This window comes from Eretmochelys imbricata, chromosome 14 (genome assembly GCF_965152235.1).
Source record: "Eretmochelys imbricata isolate rEreImb1 chromosome 14, rEreImb1.hap1, whole genome shotgun sequence".
NCBI lineage: Eukaryota > Metazoa > Chordata > Testudines > Cheloniidae > Eretmochelys > Eretmochelys imbricata.
This window is the reverse complement of record NC_135585.1, coordinates 38,905,166-38,920,707: the sequence shown is the minus strand read 5'-3', so window position 1 is coordinate 38,920,707 and position 15,542 is coordinate 38,905,166. Positions and strand designations below refer to the sequence as shown.

At 45.6% G+C, this 15,542-nt stretch overlaps 1 protein-coding gene across 1 annotated transcript; it reads right to left on the bottom strand.

The window, feature by feature from the left end:
• Positions 1–1,989: 1,989 nt before the first annotated feature.
• LOC144273994 (H2B.U histone 2-like) lies at positions 1,990–2,415 on the bottom strand. The gene has a single exon (XM_077832716.1). The coding sequence runs from the start codon at positions 2,413–2,415 to the stop codon at positions 1,990–1,992; it is 426 nt and encodes a 141-aa protein (XP_077688842.1).
• Positions 2,416–15,542: the final 13,127 nt, after the last annotated feature.

Below are 15,542 nucleotides of genomic sequence, written 5' to 3'. Positions count from 1 at the left end.
CAGGATGGAATTTTCCTCCAGGGCAGATTGGAAGAAGCTCTGGGGGTTTTTCGCCTTCCTCTGTAGCATGGGACACGGGTCACCTGCTGGAGGATTCTCTGCACCTTGAAGTCTTTAAACCATGATTTCAGGACTTCAGTAGCTCAGACATAGGTGACAGGTTTATCGCAGGAGTGGGTGGGTGAGATTCTGTGGCCTGCATTGTGCAGGAGGTCAGACTAGATGATCATAATGGTCCCTTCTGACCTTAATATCTATGAATCTATGAACCTAGGGAAGTGGTGGAATCTCCATCCTTAGAGGTTTTTAAGGCCCAGTTTGACAAAGCCCTGGCTGGGATGATTTAGTTGGGGACTGGTCCTGCTTTGAGCAGGGGGTTGTACTAGATGACCTCCTGAGGTCCCTTCCAACCCTGATATTCTATGATTCTATGATTCTATGACACATCCTCCTTAAGGGACCTGTTTATTGTACACATGAAGACCCTAGAGGTGAGAAACTGTAAGACGTAACATCTTAGCATCTTCTGCGTAATTTGGACAATACCAAAGTAGTTAGGAAGAGGAATATATCTGGAGGAACTGGAGATGGTTGTTACAGTTCTCTAGGCTGAAAGGCTAGCCTATATCCACTCTTTTCTTAATGGTTTATAATCTTGAGTTCTTATCCTTCCAAGCCGAAAACGGAGGCCTATATGCCTTTATCATCTGTCGCTGGATATTTATTTTAAGCACTGATCAGAAAAAAAGGATGCATTGAAAGCCCTTTGTGTTCACTCTAGCAGAAGTCTACAACTCATTAAGACTTTATCTTAAATGCTCATAGACTCATAGACTTTAAGGTCAGAAGGGATCATCGTGATCATCTAGCTAGTCTGACCTCCTGCACGTTGCAGGCCACAAAACCTCACCCACCCATCCCTGTAATAGATCCCTAACCTCTGGCTGAGTTACTGAAGTCCTCACATCATGATTTAAAGAGAATCCACCATTTACACTAGTTTAAACCTGCAAGTGACCCATGCCCGTGCTGCAGAGGAAGGCGAAAAACCCCCAGGGAGGGGCTCTGCCAATCTGACCCAGGGGAAAATTCCTTCCTGACCCCAAATATGGCAATCAGTTAGACACTGAGCATGTGGGCAAGACCTGCCAGGCAGACACCTGGGAAAGAATTCTCTGCAGTAATTCAGAACCCTCCCCATCTAGTGTCCCATCACCAGCCATTGGAGCTATTTGCTCCTAGCAGTCGCATACTGGCTACATCATGTTATTGTAGATAGTCCCATCATACCATCCCCTCCATAAACGTAGCAAGCTCCATCTTGAAGCCAGTTAGCTAAAACATAAAGCACTCCCCCCACTCCCATATAAAGGAAACATTTAGCAACAGAAATTGCTGCTAAAATCCTGTTTATTATAATGCCAAGATGACCTTAATTTCTCCCCTTATGATAACATCTCATTGGCAATCCTTTCATTTAGAATGTTCGCAAATCTCTTCCCTCAGACTCTTTCAGTGAAGCAATGCAGAGAAGACAGTCTCCATCCATCACGGAAAGTACCGCTTGCAAATTCAAGGTGCAGCATGAGAATCTTTTTTTCCCAGGTGTGAAAAGTCTTTGGTGCTGGTTCAGGATAAACTCTTTTCTTCTGATGAAGAATGGTATTTTTCGCAATGTTTGATGATCCCATTGTGTCAGGATGCTGCATGACCCTCTCTCATTCATAATCATGGAGATTCCACTTTTGATTCCATCTCTGCTCTAGCTCAGCTTCCTGCATGAAGAATTGCTGTACACAGGGCTGGTCCCTCAGCAAAGGGCAAAGTGCAGCTTTTCTGGTCATCTTGAAGGCAATGATAGATCTTTAATCAGGCAGGCATTAGGGTCTCTCAGGCTGGTGTTTGCTCCTCTCCCTTCTCCCTTCTTGCTCTTTCTCTTACCCCTGCCATGGTGTAGGGCCTTAGGGTGAAAGGAAAGGGAATGTTTCTCTAACGAGACTTGCTGTGGATGGAAGTGGTGGAATAATTGGCAACATTCCCCTTCATCACCTTCTCCAGAGCAGCTTGCACCTCTGAGGTGCCGATGAAAGACCCGCGTCTCTTCTTTCTCCTGCGGTCAGCCTCCGTGAATACTCCACTGTAGAGACTGCACATGGAGGAGTTCATCAGTCCCTTGGCTTTGGCCGACATGCGCCGATTTCCCCGCTGCAGCCGACCCATCATCTCAGAGATATACAAAGCAGAAAAACGCCTCTTCCCCCGGCTTTTCCTCAATCGCTTCAACACCGGCTTCCACCCGCCTTGCTGGGGCTGGGACGTTTTCCGCTTGGGCTGTGGCTTCTGAAGCATCGTCTGCTGGGTCTTCTGCCTCCTCCGGATCTGGGCCTTTTTCTTTCTTGTCTGGGCAGCAGCCATTGCTCTCCACCCTGGTCTCTCCAGCTCAGTTCTCAGCCTGCAGTGGCTTCGCATTAGCTGTACTCCTATATAGTGACAGGCATTCAAATGAGGCACTGACCCTGTGCCCAGTGATTGGCTGGTTAGGACAATGGCCTTGTTAGCCACACTGTAATGGTGATCCTCGTAATGAGGGATTCGAATTCACTCCTTCTCATATGAAAATGAAGGAAATTGTAGCATTCCATGTGCTCACCGGCTTTTGGTAGGATGAGTAGGGCAATTAAGTTGCTATGGCAATTTTTGTGGAGTATATTAGGGGCAAGCTGCCAATTAGCTGATTGTTTAATAGAATTTATTATTTTAATATTTACAGTAGAACCTCAGAGTTACAAACCCCAGAGTGACGAACTGACCAGTCAACCACACACCTCATTTGGAGGTGGAAGTACACAATCAGGCAACAGAGATGAAAAAAGCCAAATACTATACAGTGCAATACTGAGTTAAATGTAAACTACTAAAAAAATACAGGGAAAGCAGCATTTTTATTCTGCATAGTAAAGTTTCAAAGCTGCATTAAGTCAATGTTCAGTTGTGAACTTTTGGGGGGAAAAAACCATAACTTTTTGTTCAGCGTTTCGAACATTTCAGAGTTTCGAACAACCTCCATTTCTGAGGTGTTCATAACTCTGAGGTTCCACTGTAAATGTTATTATTTTACTACCACCAATAAGTATCATTACATTTTTTCTTTATTCATTTTTATCATGGAATTATTTTTATGAGCTATTGCTGTGTATTTATTGAGCCAGGATCTCCACTGACATAAATTGACACATGCAGCATTGCTGTCGCCAGGTTGGTCCCAGGATATTAGAAAGACGAGGTGGGTGAGGTAATAACTTTTATTGGACCAACTTCTGTTGGTGAGAGAGATAAGTTTTCACAGAGATCTTCTTCAGGTCTGGGAAATAACTCATGGCATGTCTACATGTACAGCATTGCTGCGATTGTAGCATTTTACTACTATGCCAACAGGAGAGCTTCTCCCACCGGCATAGTTAACCCACCTCTGCAAGAGACAATAGCTATTTCAATGGGAGACGCTCTCCTGTGGACATAGTGCTGTCAACACCAAGGTTTAGATCGGTATAACTACATCGCTCATTGGTTTGGATTTTTCAAACTCTTGAGCAATGTAGTTATACCGATGAAAGCTTGTAGTGTAGATCTGGGGTTAGAATGTCACTGCTAAATTCAAGTCGAAAGAGATTGTTTAGCATAAGTTTCAGAGTAACAGCCGTGTTAGTCTGTATTCGCAAAAAGAAAAGGAGTACTTGTGGCACCTTAGAGACTAACCAATTTATTTGAGCATGAAGTGAGCTGTAGCTCACGAAAGCTCATGCTCAAATAAATTGGTTAGTCTCTAAGGTGCCACAAGTACTCCTTTTCTTTTTGTTTAGCATAAGTAATTAACACATTTCAAGGGACCATTCAAGGTGAAGTGGCCCGTTAACACCCCTCCAGTCATAGGCCAGGTGTACGCTACACTTTCTTCGGTATACTTCGCTCAGGGGTGTGAAAAATCCACACCCCTCAGTGACGTAGTTTTACCGACCTTAGCCACCCCATGTAGACAGCGCTAAGTCAGTGTGATTTTTCACATGCGTGAGTGACATAGTTATACCACTATAGGTCTCTAGTGTAGACTTGGCCTTAGTTTCCCAGACGTGAAGAAGAGCTCTCTGTAAGCTCAAAAACTTGTCTCTCTCCCCGACAGAAGTTGGTCCAATAAAAGATATTACCTCCCACCGCCTTGTCTCTATAAATTGACACAGCTCCATTGATTTCATCGGAACTACACTTCCACCCACTGAGAACCTGGCCTATTATTGGTAGTACATATTTTCTTCATTGGTGCCACTGGCTTTAAAAAAACCCTAAGGGACTGTGCCAGGTCTTCAGGGTTTTTATTACTTATGCCCTGTTCTTTTATGAAAGAGTACCAAGTAAGCCACCGAAAGCCCCCAAGATCTTGCAGTGGAAGACACTAATTTTGCACTGAGCTCCACTTCTGCAGGCCCTGGCAACATGCAGAGTCATCGGGGATCTGCATGGGCACAGAAGCCTCTCTGCAGAGAGCTCCTTACAAGCTCAGGGCCCACAATTTTGGCGAGACACAATGGTTAGGGGTGGCAAAATATTAAGGAAGACACAGGGTTGAGGATTGTAAATTTATTTCTGATGTCCCAACTGAACCCATCAAAGCTCTCTGTGAAAATGCATATATGCGTAATGTAATCACCCCAAAATACATAACAAGTGAGCAAGTCACACCCTCAGAAAAGCTCCACCTCCGGTTTAAAGCTAACTAAAACCCGGATCCTCAAAGATATTTAGAAGCCTAACTTGTGGGAGTTAAGCACCTAAATACCTTTGAAGATTTGGGCCTAAATTAGAATGGCCAGGTGTCCAGTTTTCTACCTGAAAGTCTGGTTGAAAAGGGGACCTGATAGTGTCTGGTCATATCTACCCACTGGACACCCAAAGTCCAGTTACTGCAGAGGTGGGAGGCATCGAGTCATCATCCACACCAGGCCCTACTCAGCCACGGCCACCTCCTACCTGCATCAGGCGGCTGCAGCTCCCAGGCCCGGCTCTACAGGTGAGTCCCTCCCGACCCATCCAGGGAGGGGGTGAGAGGGGAAAAGTAGTGAGAGATGGAGGGAGGGGGAAAGAGAAGCGAATGGGGGCAGGGCCTCAGGGGGAAAGGGCAGGGCAGGAGTGGAGCCTCGGGGGAAGGGGTGGAGCAGGGTGGGTCCTCAGGGGGAAGAGGCGGGGCTCGGGTGGTTCGAGCACTCCTGCTGGAGTGTCTGGTTTTTAAATATTACAAAGTTGGTAACCCAAGCCTAAATTCCTAGCATTCCTCCTGAGGAAATAGCTGGAGACCAAACCATTTTCCTTCCAACACACTGTGAGATGATTTTTGCTGCTAGCATTTCTTCTTTGTGCTTCACTAGCACCTCAAAACCCTCACCGAGATTGTGCAGAACATTGCAAACGTCCACAGGAAAAGAACATCTCTGCCTCAGAGAGCTTCCATCTAAGTGGACAAGGCAATGACAATCTTCATTTTACAGATGAGGAAGAGGAAGCACAGAAAGACGAAGGGCCAGGTTTTCAGAGCTGTTCGGGCATATCACGATGAAGATAGGTGCACAATAGGATTTTGAAAAAGCACCTAGGCCATTTAGGTTCCTAACTCATATTGAAATCAGGCCCCTGACCTGCTTAGGTGCTTTTGAACTTGCCTGTCTGCATCTTTAGGCACCTAAGTACCTTTGTAAGTCTGGCCTGCTAATGTGTCTGGCTTTAGTCCTAGGAATGGCCGACAACCTGCAGTGAGGTCTTTGGCTCATGATCTCCTCCTGGAGATGCACAGAGGTCAAGTGTCCCTACCCACTTCATTCAGTCTCTCAGCAGCGTTTCGTATGGATGACCAGGCATCACTAGAACTGTTCCATGAGACATGGCAGCAGCAATGGGAACTGAATGACAACGGCTCCATTCTTTACCCTCTGGGAGGTCTCACAGGATTGCAACTAACTCATCCCTTTCATGGTCTCCAGCATGGATCCATGTTCTGACCCCTCTTATTTAATGAGTCTATGAAGACAGAAGAGGAAATTGAGAGATGTTTGGGGTTGAACAAACTGCCAGAATGCGAGAGATACTCAACTCTACTTCTCCTGTTGGTCAAACTAAAATTCTTCTTCCTCCTCGTTCTCTCAGGATCAGGTCCTCAGCTTGCGTAAATCAACAGATAGGGCCCTTCATTTTCGGTTTTTATCTTATTTAATTTTGGGGGGAATTTATCTGTGTTTATTACTACAACAACAAAAACAGGTGAAAATCTGGCCAAAAACTATTCATAATTTTTCTGGGTAAACATCGGGGTTTATTTTGGTGGACAGAAGGACAGATTTTCATTTTCTTCCCATTTTAGTGTGTCAAAACTTTAATCTGTATTCTGCTTGAAATGTGGATATGGTGGGCGTGCAATTCATCAGTACGTTCAGATGCGCACACACTTCAGAGCTTGCGTGAGTGCCTGTTTGTTTATTGTTGCATCTTCTAGACTAATACATAGTCTTACTTCAAGAGGCAGCTTTGCATATACATACTGTGGCAGAGCTCCTTCTCTGCCTTGGTGGGTTCCGTGCTTCCTCTTAGCAGCGGGCTGGGGAATTTCCCCACGCCCATGGGTTTACTGTCTGCACCTTGTTGGAGCAGGGGTTCCTGCTGGCCTCCCTGACAGGGGAGTGGGAGGGGAGCCTCTTTGTCTCTGGTAGCTTCTCTGGGTGTAGTGGTAAAAATCAGTTAAAACTGAAAATGAAGGGGTTTATCAACAGAGCATCACTAAAGCTAATAGACCTATTCCAATTAAATCGAACTTAGGACCTTGCCCTTCTTTTCTTGCAGAGATTGGATCCTGGGTGAGTTTCACCTGGCTTCAGATTAATACAGGTATGAGTAGGAAAATATTGGAAGGAAATTAAATATGGAGCTGTTCTGTGTATGTACTGGTTGTGCCCACACTTTGTCTGATTAATTTAAAATCTGGGTATTTTATTAGTCCCTTAATAAACCCTCAATTCCCAGGGGAAAGTGGTGGCCTAAATGGATTAACATTTTAGCTAGGTATCAGAGGAGTAGCTGTGTTAGTCTGGATCTGTAAAAGCGGCAAAGAGTCCTGTGGCACCTTATAGACTAACAGACGTATTGGAGCATAAGCTTTTGTGAGTGAATACCCACTTCGTCAGATGCAGGTTAATTCTGTGGCAAAGAGAAAGGCCTTAAAGCAGTTAATAAAATTGTTCCTTGTTTCAACACAAGAAAATCCCACAATTCTTAGTCATTAGTTGTATATTAAATTGGGAAGCACAGTCTATCCCATCCTTACTCCTTAAGATAGAGGAAACCCATGACACCAAAAAGTGCTGCTAAAATCCTGTTTTATTATAATGCCAAGATGATTATTTCATTTCCCTTAGGACAGCGCCTCTCATACAGTCCTTTCAGTTCAACTGATGCCAGCTCTTTCTAGCCAGTCTCTCATTTACAGTGATGGAAAGTGTCTGGTTCATTAAATCCACAGCCAGTGTGTTGGTTTCTATTTTTCCAGTGATGGAAATTGACTCACTGGCTCAGTCCCAGAGATAAGAGTCTCCTCTTCCAAACTGTGATGGTCTCACTGAATCAGGCTGCAGTGGAATGGTCCATCAGGCTCCGGTATGGAAAGTTTCACACTGATTCAGTCTCTCATAGTCTCTCGTGAAGAATTGCTGGGGGAGAGGTTGGTCCCTCTGGCAGAATGCAGGTTTTTTGGGGTTTTTCTGGCATGTCTAAAGCAACATCAGTTCTTTAATCAGGAGGGTGCTGAGGTGTCTCAGGCTGGTGTTTGCTCCTCTCCCTTCTCCCCTCTTGTTCTTTCTCTGATCCTAGCCAGGAGGCACCCAAGGGAGAGGGGGAGGGATGTTGCTCTAGTGAGACCTCTTCGAGACTGGGGTGGCCGAGCGCCTGACCCGTTTCCTCGGCATCACCTGCTGCAGGGCGGCTTGCATCTGCGAAGGGCCGATCATGGGGCGACAGCTCTGCTTCCTCAGCTGCTCAGCTTGTGTGGACACCTTTTTATAGATGTTGTTGATGAAGGAGATCATCAGCCCTTTGGCTTTGTTTGACAAGCGCCTGGTGTCCCGTTGCAACCGCCTCAGCATCTTGGTGTTGTATGAGGTGGGGGAGGGCTTCTTCCCATGGGGGCTCTTCTCACACTTCCCCACTGGCTTCCGCCTGGCCTGCCTCCTTTGCTTGTCATGGGACTTCCTCTGCTTGGCCTGGGACTTCCTCCCATAGTGCTGTCTCCCACAAGTCTGGGCCTTTTTCCTCCCTCTCTGGGCAGCAGCCATTGCTCTGCTCTGCTTTCACTTAGCTCAGCTCAGCCCCTTGGCCTGGAAATGCCGCTGACCTCCCTCCTGCTGTACTCATATACAGTGACAGACATTCAAATGAGGGGCCGACTCTGAGCCCAGTGATTGGCTGGCAGGAACCATGCCCCCAGCTGGTCACAATGGGATGATATCAGTACAGACCTATGCATTTCATAATGGGCAACCCTGGGCCATTTCCTCCCTTATGGAAATGAAAGGGATGGTAATATGCCTCCTGCTGATTGGGCAGTGGCAGGCTGGTTAGGACAATTGGATTGCTTTATTATTAATTATATTTATTAATTATTAATTTTTATTATTTTATTATTTTATAATAGATTCCAGCTATGTTTTAGCTGATTGTTATTTACAACTGGTTCATTCTTATTTGGCTGTTCTTATTTTAGTCCATTTATAATCATTATTTTTATGTATATGGTTTATCAAGCTTTTTCCCTTTGGTTCTAGGTCCATTACAAACTGTTCCTAGGAGACTGCACCCCCTTTTCAGGCTTCACATTATTATTCCCTTATTATTCACTTTTATAAAAGTGTTGTGACATACCTTGGGGGAGCGGCTTGTAACCCCCATATTCCTCATCTGTATACAATTGTGATATTGCATATAAAGCATGCCATGTGAGGTATCAGGGAAAAGGTTATGATCTGCAGAAAGTCATTTCTCTATCCATACATGTATATCATTAATGTCTATGAAGTTATGAGAATTGTATTGTATGGTTGTCAGTAAAACAAGCTGTAAGTTGGGGAATCAGCCAGATATTAGCTCCCCAGAGGCAACAGCAAGGAAAGTAACCAACACCCAGGCAGGGTGTCAAACAACCCATCAACAGCCATTGTCCAGCAAAGGAGGTACAATGCAATGACTCACCTGCATGAAGCCACAACAGGGGAATTGCTCAACCTTGCCTGGAGACTCAGGGTCAGTCTACACTGGCAACGTTAAAGCGCTGCCACGGCAGCACTTTAATGTGGCTTGTGTAGTCATGGCAGAGCACTGGGAGAGAGCTCTCCCAGCGCTCTAAAAATCCCACCTCCACGAGAGGCGTAGCTCCCAGCGCTGGAAGCGCGGCTTTTTTTTCACACCCCTGAGCGAGAAAATTGCAATGCTGTAAAGTGCCAGTGTAGACAAGCCCTCAGTAATGCCCTCAGACATGTCTAGACTTGTGTGTTCCCCAAGCACATGGGACTGAGGGTATAAAACAGAGCACCGCAGGCCCATGCTTTACCTTTCTCCTGCCCCCATCTATGCTGCAAGCAACAAGGACACTGAAGACTTGAGACTCCAACAAAGGAGACTGGCCCAGATTTCAAGGGTGAATTCTGTATACTAAGCACTGCAATATCCAATGGGGTGAGAAAAACTGCTTAATCTAGTTGTTGCCCAATCTAATAAGGTTGAGAGTTTAGACTGAGTGCTTATATTTTATTTCTTTTGGTAACTAACTCTGACCTTTTGCCTCTCATTTATAATCACTTAAAATCTATCTTTTGTAGTCAGTAAATTTGTTTAACTGTTTATCTTTACCAGTGAGTTTGCCTGAAGTGTGTGGCAAATCTGCTCAGGTTTGCAAAGGCTAGTGTATGTCCACTTTTCATTGATGAAGTGGTGAACCAATTAATAAATTTTCACTGCTCGTCTTGAGCAGTGCAGATGGTATATTCCTGAGGTACAGTGCAGGGAGCTGGGGGGATTCGGCCAGAGCCTTTCTCTGTGTGATTCATGCAATCTATTTGGGGGTCGGGGCTGCCACATGCTGTTGTGCTGAGTGATAATAGCGCCTGGAGGGGTTGGCTGCTGGTCACTAGCAAGGCACTGTGAGAGACAGCCCAGGCTGGAGAGAGTTAAGGGGCCATGGTGGTCCCACAGTCCCAGGCTGCACCCCAGGGATCCCATCACAAGCAATTCTAAGCAATTCGCAGCAATGTGTGCGCTATGTTTGTCACCCATGTTCAAATAAGATGCATTCAAAGTGGAGCAGATGCAAAGAAGAGCTACCTGGATGATCAAGGGAAATCTTATGAGAATAAACTAAATGAGCATGGCTTGTTTAGCCTACCAAACCGAAGCCTGAGAGAGGGTCTGATTGCTCTCTCTAAATACATCTGGGGGGGGGACACCAGTGAGGGAGAAGAGCTGTCCAAGCTAAAGAACAATCTTGGCAGAAGAACAAATGGGAATAAACAAGCTATGAATAAATTTAGTCTGGAACTTAGAGGGTGTCTAACCATCAGATGAGCCAGGTTCCAGAACATCATCTCAGTAGGGGTATTGAGGGCAAACAACCTAAAAATGGAGCTTGATAAATTTATGAATGGGATTATATAATGGGGTGGCAGGAGACTGGACTTGATGACCCTTCCTGGCCTACGTGCCTAAGACATGGAAAGCTTTTGTCCCTGTCCCAGCGGTTTTATAATCTAAGGCCCCAGATCCACAATGAGCTCCATGTACACAGTCACCATGCACCAGCTTTGTAGTCAGTAGCTCACACCAGGTTCCCTACAGGATCAAGGTCAGCATATCTACTGCCATTAGTTCCAAACTTCCTGTCCTAGAGGAACCGGCAAGACTTTCACCCCAGCCTGGAGACACTTCACCTGGCAGTGTTGGGGATAGTAGGAAGGATGCAGTCTCCAAGTTTGCCCCCTTGTGGCATAGTGCATCTCTGCAGTCCCCTGCCTCTGTTTCTCTTCTGGTTCCTGGGAATAATCCACTCACAGCCAAAAGTCTTTAAAAACCATATTCCACTTCTCTTGGGGTCTGATTTATTTTGCATAGTCCCAAAAGAGCCCCCTTTTTATCCACCCCTAGATCCAGGGTCTCCACAGCCCTCCTTCTGGGATTGTGTCCGGCAGAGCCACCTGCCCAGTCATCTGACCACTGCCTTTTTCCTGCTCAGTTGGATTTAATAACCCCAAATACCTGTCTGGGATGGCTGAAAAAAGGGTACTTTGCCCCATCCACTCTACGAGGGCCCTTGTAGGAACAATAGCCTGGGTTTGCCTATACCTTCCCCTTCCCAGACAATAACTATTCCTCAGGACCATCTACCTCATGGCCACAGTCCATTTTGTTTTTTCCACACACATGGAACAGGGTAACTGGCCTCTTGAGCTACCTCTTCTGGCCTTAAAGGGCCAGTGCCCCTTACCAGGCTAAATTGCTGAGCATCAAAGGTGAAACTGCTCCTTTTCAGAGAGGGTGTGATCTATGTGCAGAAAACAATTTACAGTGAAATGTTACCTTCCAAAGTGGAAAAGGTTTTCTCCCTGGAGCAAAATGAAAACAAGCAAGGATCCCAATGATCTTGGAGGCTCTGCTTTATGTGAAGGCCCAAGGGCTATCTATTAATCCACTGAAGGTTCATCATGCAAGTCTCTCAGCTCCCCACCAGCCTGCCCAGGGAAGAAATATATTCTCCCATCCTGATTCCAATTCCAAAGCAGCATAGCTATCACCCTTCCTCCCCCATCCTGAGACTGGAATTTAGTTTTCAGATGGCTGATGGGGCCTCCCTGGAGAGACATCCCTAGAAAACATTTTTTTTTTAATTGGCATTCTTCATTGCAATAAGATCAGAAATGAAGGGAGAACTAATGAGCCACAAGCCCTGATGGATGATCCTCCATATATTATATCCACAAGGACAAAATGGTGCTCAGACCTCCGCTAGCTTTCTGCCCAGTGTAGTTTCTGACTTCCACCATACTCAGTATAGATCTGTCTGTGTTCTTCCCTGGACTCCATCACCACCCAGGGGAAGTGCATCTCCCTATGTCAGAGAGCTCTTTATAGCTCCTGGGGAAAGATGCCGAGGAGAACCAAGCTGTCCATACAGAGGCTGTATAAATTACATCTGAGCAAATAATGGATTTGCTGGTTCCTCACAATTCTGAAATATTGGGGAAAAAATCATTTTGAGGAGAACAGAAAATGAATTTTTAGTTTGACTTTTTGGTGAATTGGAAAGTTGGGGTGTAACGCTGTATGGAATATGGGAGACACTTTATAATATTGTTAATAACAATATTATAAAATTGCAAGGAATCTGACCAGATATGCTGTGTAAGGTATCTGTAAGATATCTGTGAAAATGTTATGATTTTCCCTGTATGATAATCTTGTTTATATGTTTGATTCCCCTTAGTATTGTGAGTTATAGATCTGTAGGGTATATCTGTATTTCCAAACTTGTGCTGTGTATCTGGATGACACCCCCAGACAGATTGGCATCAGCACTTTTTGAAGAGTGTTGGGGACAACTTCCTGGTGCAGTTACTGCAGGAACCAACCAAGGGCCATTCTCCTCTTGACCTGCTGCTTACAAACGGGGAAGAATTGGTAGGGGAACTAGAAGTGGGTGGCAACCTGGGCAGCAAAGACTCTGAGATGGTTGAGTTCAGGATCCTCACAAAAGGAAGAAAGGAGAGCAGCAAAATACAGACCCTGGACTTCAGAAAAGCAGACTTTGACTCCCTTAGGGAACAGGTGGGCAGGATCCCCTGTGAGGCTAATATGAGGGGGAAAGGAAGCCAGGAAATCTAGCTGTATTTTAAAGAAGTCTTATTGAGGGCACAGGAACAAACCATCCCAATGTGCAGAAAAAATAGCAAATATGGCAAGCGACCAGCTTGGCTTAACAGTGAAATCTTTGGTGAGCTTAAACACAAAAAGGAAGCTTACAAGAAAAGGAAACTTGGACAGATGTCTAGGAAGGAGTATAAAAATATTGCTAGAGTATGCAGGGGTGTAGTCAGGAAGGCCAAAATACAACTGGAGTTGCAGCTAGCAAAGGATGTGAAGGGTAACAAGAAGGGTTTCTACAGGTATGTTAGCAACAAGAAAAAGGTCAGAGAAAGTGTGGAACCCTTAATGAATGGGGGAGGCAACCTAGTGACAGATGATGTGGAAAAAGCTGAAGTTCTCAATGCTTTTTTTACCTTGGTCTTCACAGGTCAGCTCCCACACTGCTGTCCTGGGCAACACAGTATGGGGAGGAGATGAGCAGCCCACAGTGGTGAAAGAACAGGTTAAGGACTATTTAGAAAAGCTGAACACGCACAAATCCATGAGTCCAGATCTAATGCATCCAAGGGTGCTGAGGGCATTGGCTGATGTGATTGCAGAGCCAATGGCCATTACCTTTGAAAACTCGTGGCGATCGAGGGAGGTCCCAGACGATTGGAAAAAGGCAAATATAGTGCCCATCTTTAAAAATAGGAAGAAGAAGAAGAACCCAGGAAACTACAGACTGGTCAGCTTCCCCTCAGTCCCTGGAAAAATCATGGAACTGGTCCACAAGGAAACCATTTTGAAGCACTTGGAGGAGATGATGGTGATCAGGAACAGTCAACGTGTATTCACCAAGGGCAAGTCATGCTTGACCAACCTGATTGCTTTCTATGATGAGATAATTGGCTCTGTGGATATGGGGAAAGCAGTGGGCGTGATATATCTTGACTTTAGCAAAGCTTTTGATACGGTCTCCCACAGTATTCTTGCCAGCAAGTTAAAAAAGTATGGATTGGATGAATGGACGATAAGGTGCATAGAAAGCTGGCTAGATTGTTAGGGTCAATGGGTAGTGATCAACGGCTTGATGTCTAGTTGGCAGCCGGTATCAAGCGGAGTGCCCCAGGGGTCGGTCCTGGGGACGTTTTTGTTCAATATTTTTATTAATGATCTGGAGGATTGCACCCTCAGCAAGTTCACAGATGACACTAAGCTGGGGGGAGAGGTAGATACGCTGGAGGGTAGGGATAGGGTCCCGAGTGACCTAGCCAAATTGGAGGAATGGGCCAAAAAAAATCTGATGAGTTTCAACAAGGATAAGTACAGAGTCTAGCACTTAGGAAGGAAGAATCCCATGCACCGCTACAGGCTGGGGACCGGCTGGCTAAGCAGCAGTTCTGCAGGAAAGGACCTGGGGCTTACAGTAGATGAGAAGTTGGATATGAGTCAGCAGTTTGCTCTTGTTGCCAAGAAGGCCAACGGCATATTGAGCTGCATTAGTAGGAGCACTGCCAGCAGATCGAGGGAAGTGATTATTCCCCTCTATTCAGCACTGGTGAGACCACATCTGGAGTATTGTGTCCAGTTTTGGGGCCCCCAATACAGAAGGGATGTGGACAAATTGGAGAGAGTCCAGCAGAAGGCAATGAAAATGATTAGGGGACTGAGGCCCATGACTTTCAAGGAAAGGCTGAGGGAACTGTGCTTGTTTAGTCTGCAGAAGAGAAGAGTGGGGAGGGATTTGATAGCAACCTTCAACTATCTGAAGGGGGGTTCCAAAGAAGATGGAACTCGGCTGTTCTCAGTGGTGGCAGATGACAGAACAAGGAGCAATGGTCTCAAGTTGCAGTGGGGGAGGTCCAGTTTGGTTATTAGGAAACACTATTTCACTAGGAGGGTGGTGAAGCACTGGAATGGGTTATCTAGGGAGGTGGTGGAATCTCCATCCTTAGAGGTTTTTAAGGCCCAGCTTGACAAAGCCCTGGCTGGGATGATTTAGTTGGTGTTGATCCTGTTTTGGGCAGGGGGTTGGCCTAGATGACCTCCTGAGGTCTCTTCCAACCCTAATCGTCTATGATTCTATAGCCCATCAAGGATCATCAGCTGGACAATGAACCCATTGAAAAGCCAGGGACTACACCTTATGACTCAGCAAGGCAAGTAAGGGCATGCCTATGGACAGAACTTTAAGGCTTTTCCAGGCCTATGTTTGGGACACAGAAAAAGCAAGCCACATGGCAAAGGGAATATAAAAGGAAGCTGCATTATCTCCATTTTGTGTTCATTCCTGCTTCTTACCTATGGAGTAACTTTTCTACAAACTGAAGCTCTGAACAAGGACTGAATAATCCATCCAAGCTGTGGATGTGTTCCAGAGTAGAGTTACCATATGTCCATATTCTCCCGGACATGTCTGGCTTTTTGGTTCTTAAATCGCCATCCAGGAGGAATTTTAAAATATCTAAAAACGTCTGGGATTTTGCCATTATTATTTTTCCCCAAAGAAGAGTTGATCATTCAAGAAAGAGAGTGAATGTTGATCACCCGAGTGAGTGCCCGCTTTTTCCCCCTAGCTCCCAGCGCTTGCACCATAAAACAGCTGTTTTGCATGGCTGGGAGGG

Bases quoted from the DNA above. Each gene is read 5' to 3' on its own strand.
- LOC144273994 (XM_077832716.1), bottom strand. From the start codon at position 2,415: ATGGCTGCTGCCCAGACAAGAAAGAAAAAGGCCCAGATCCGGAGGAGG.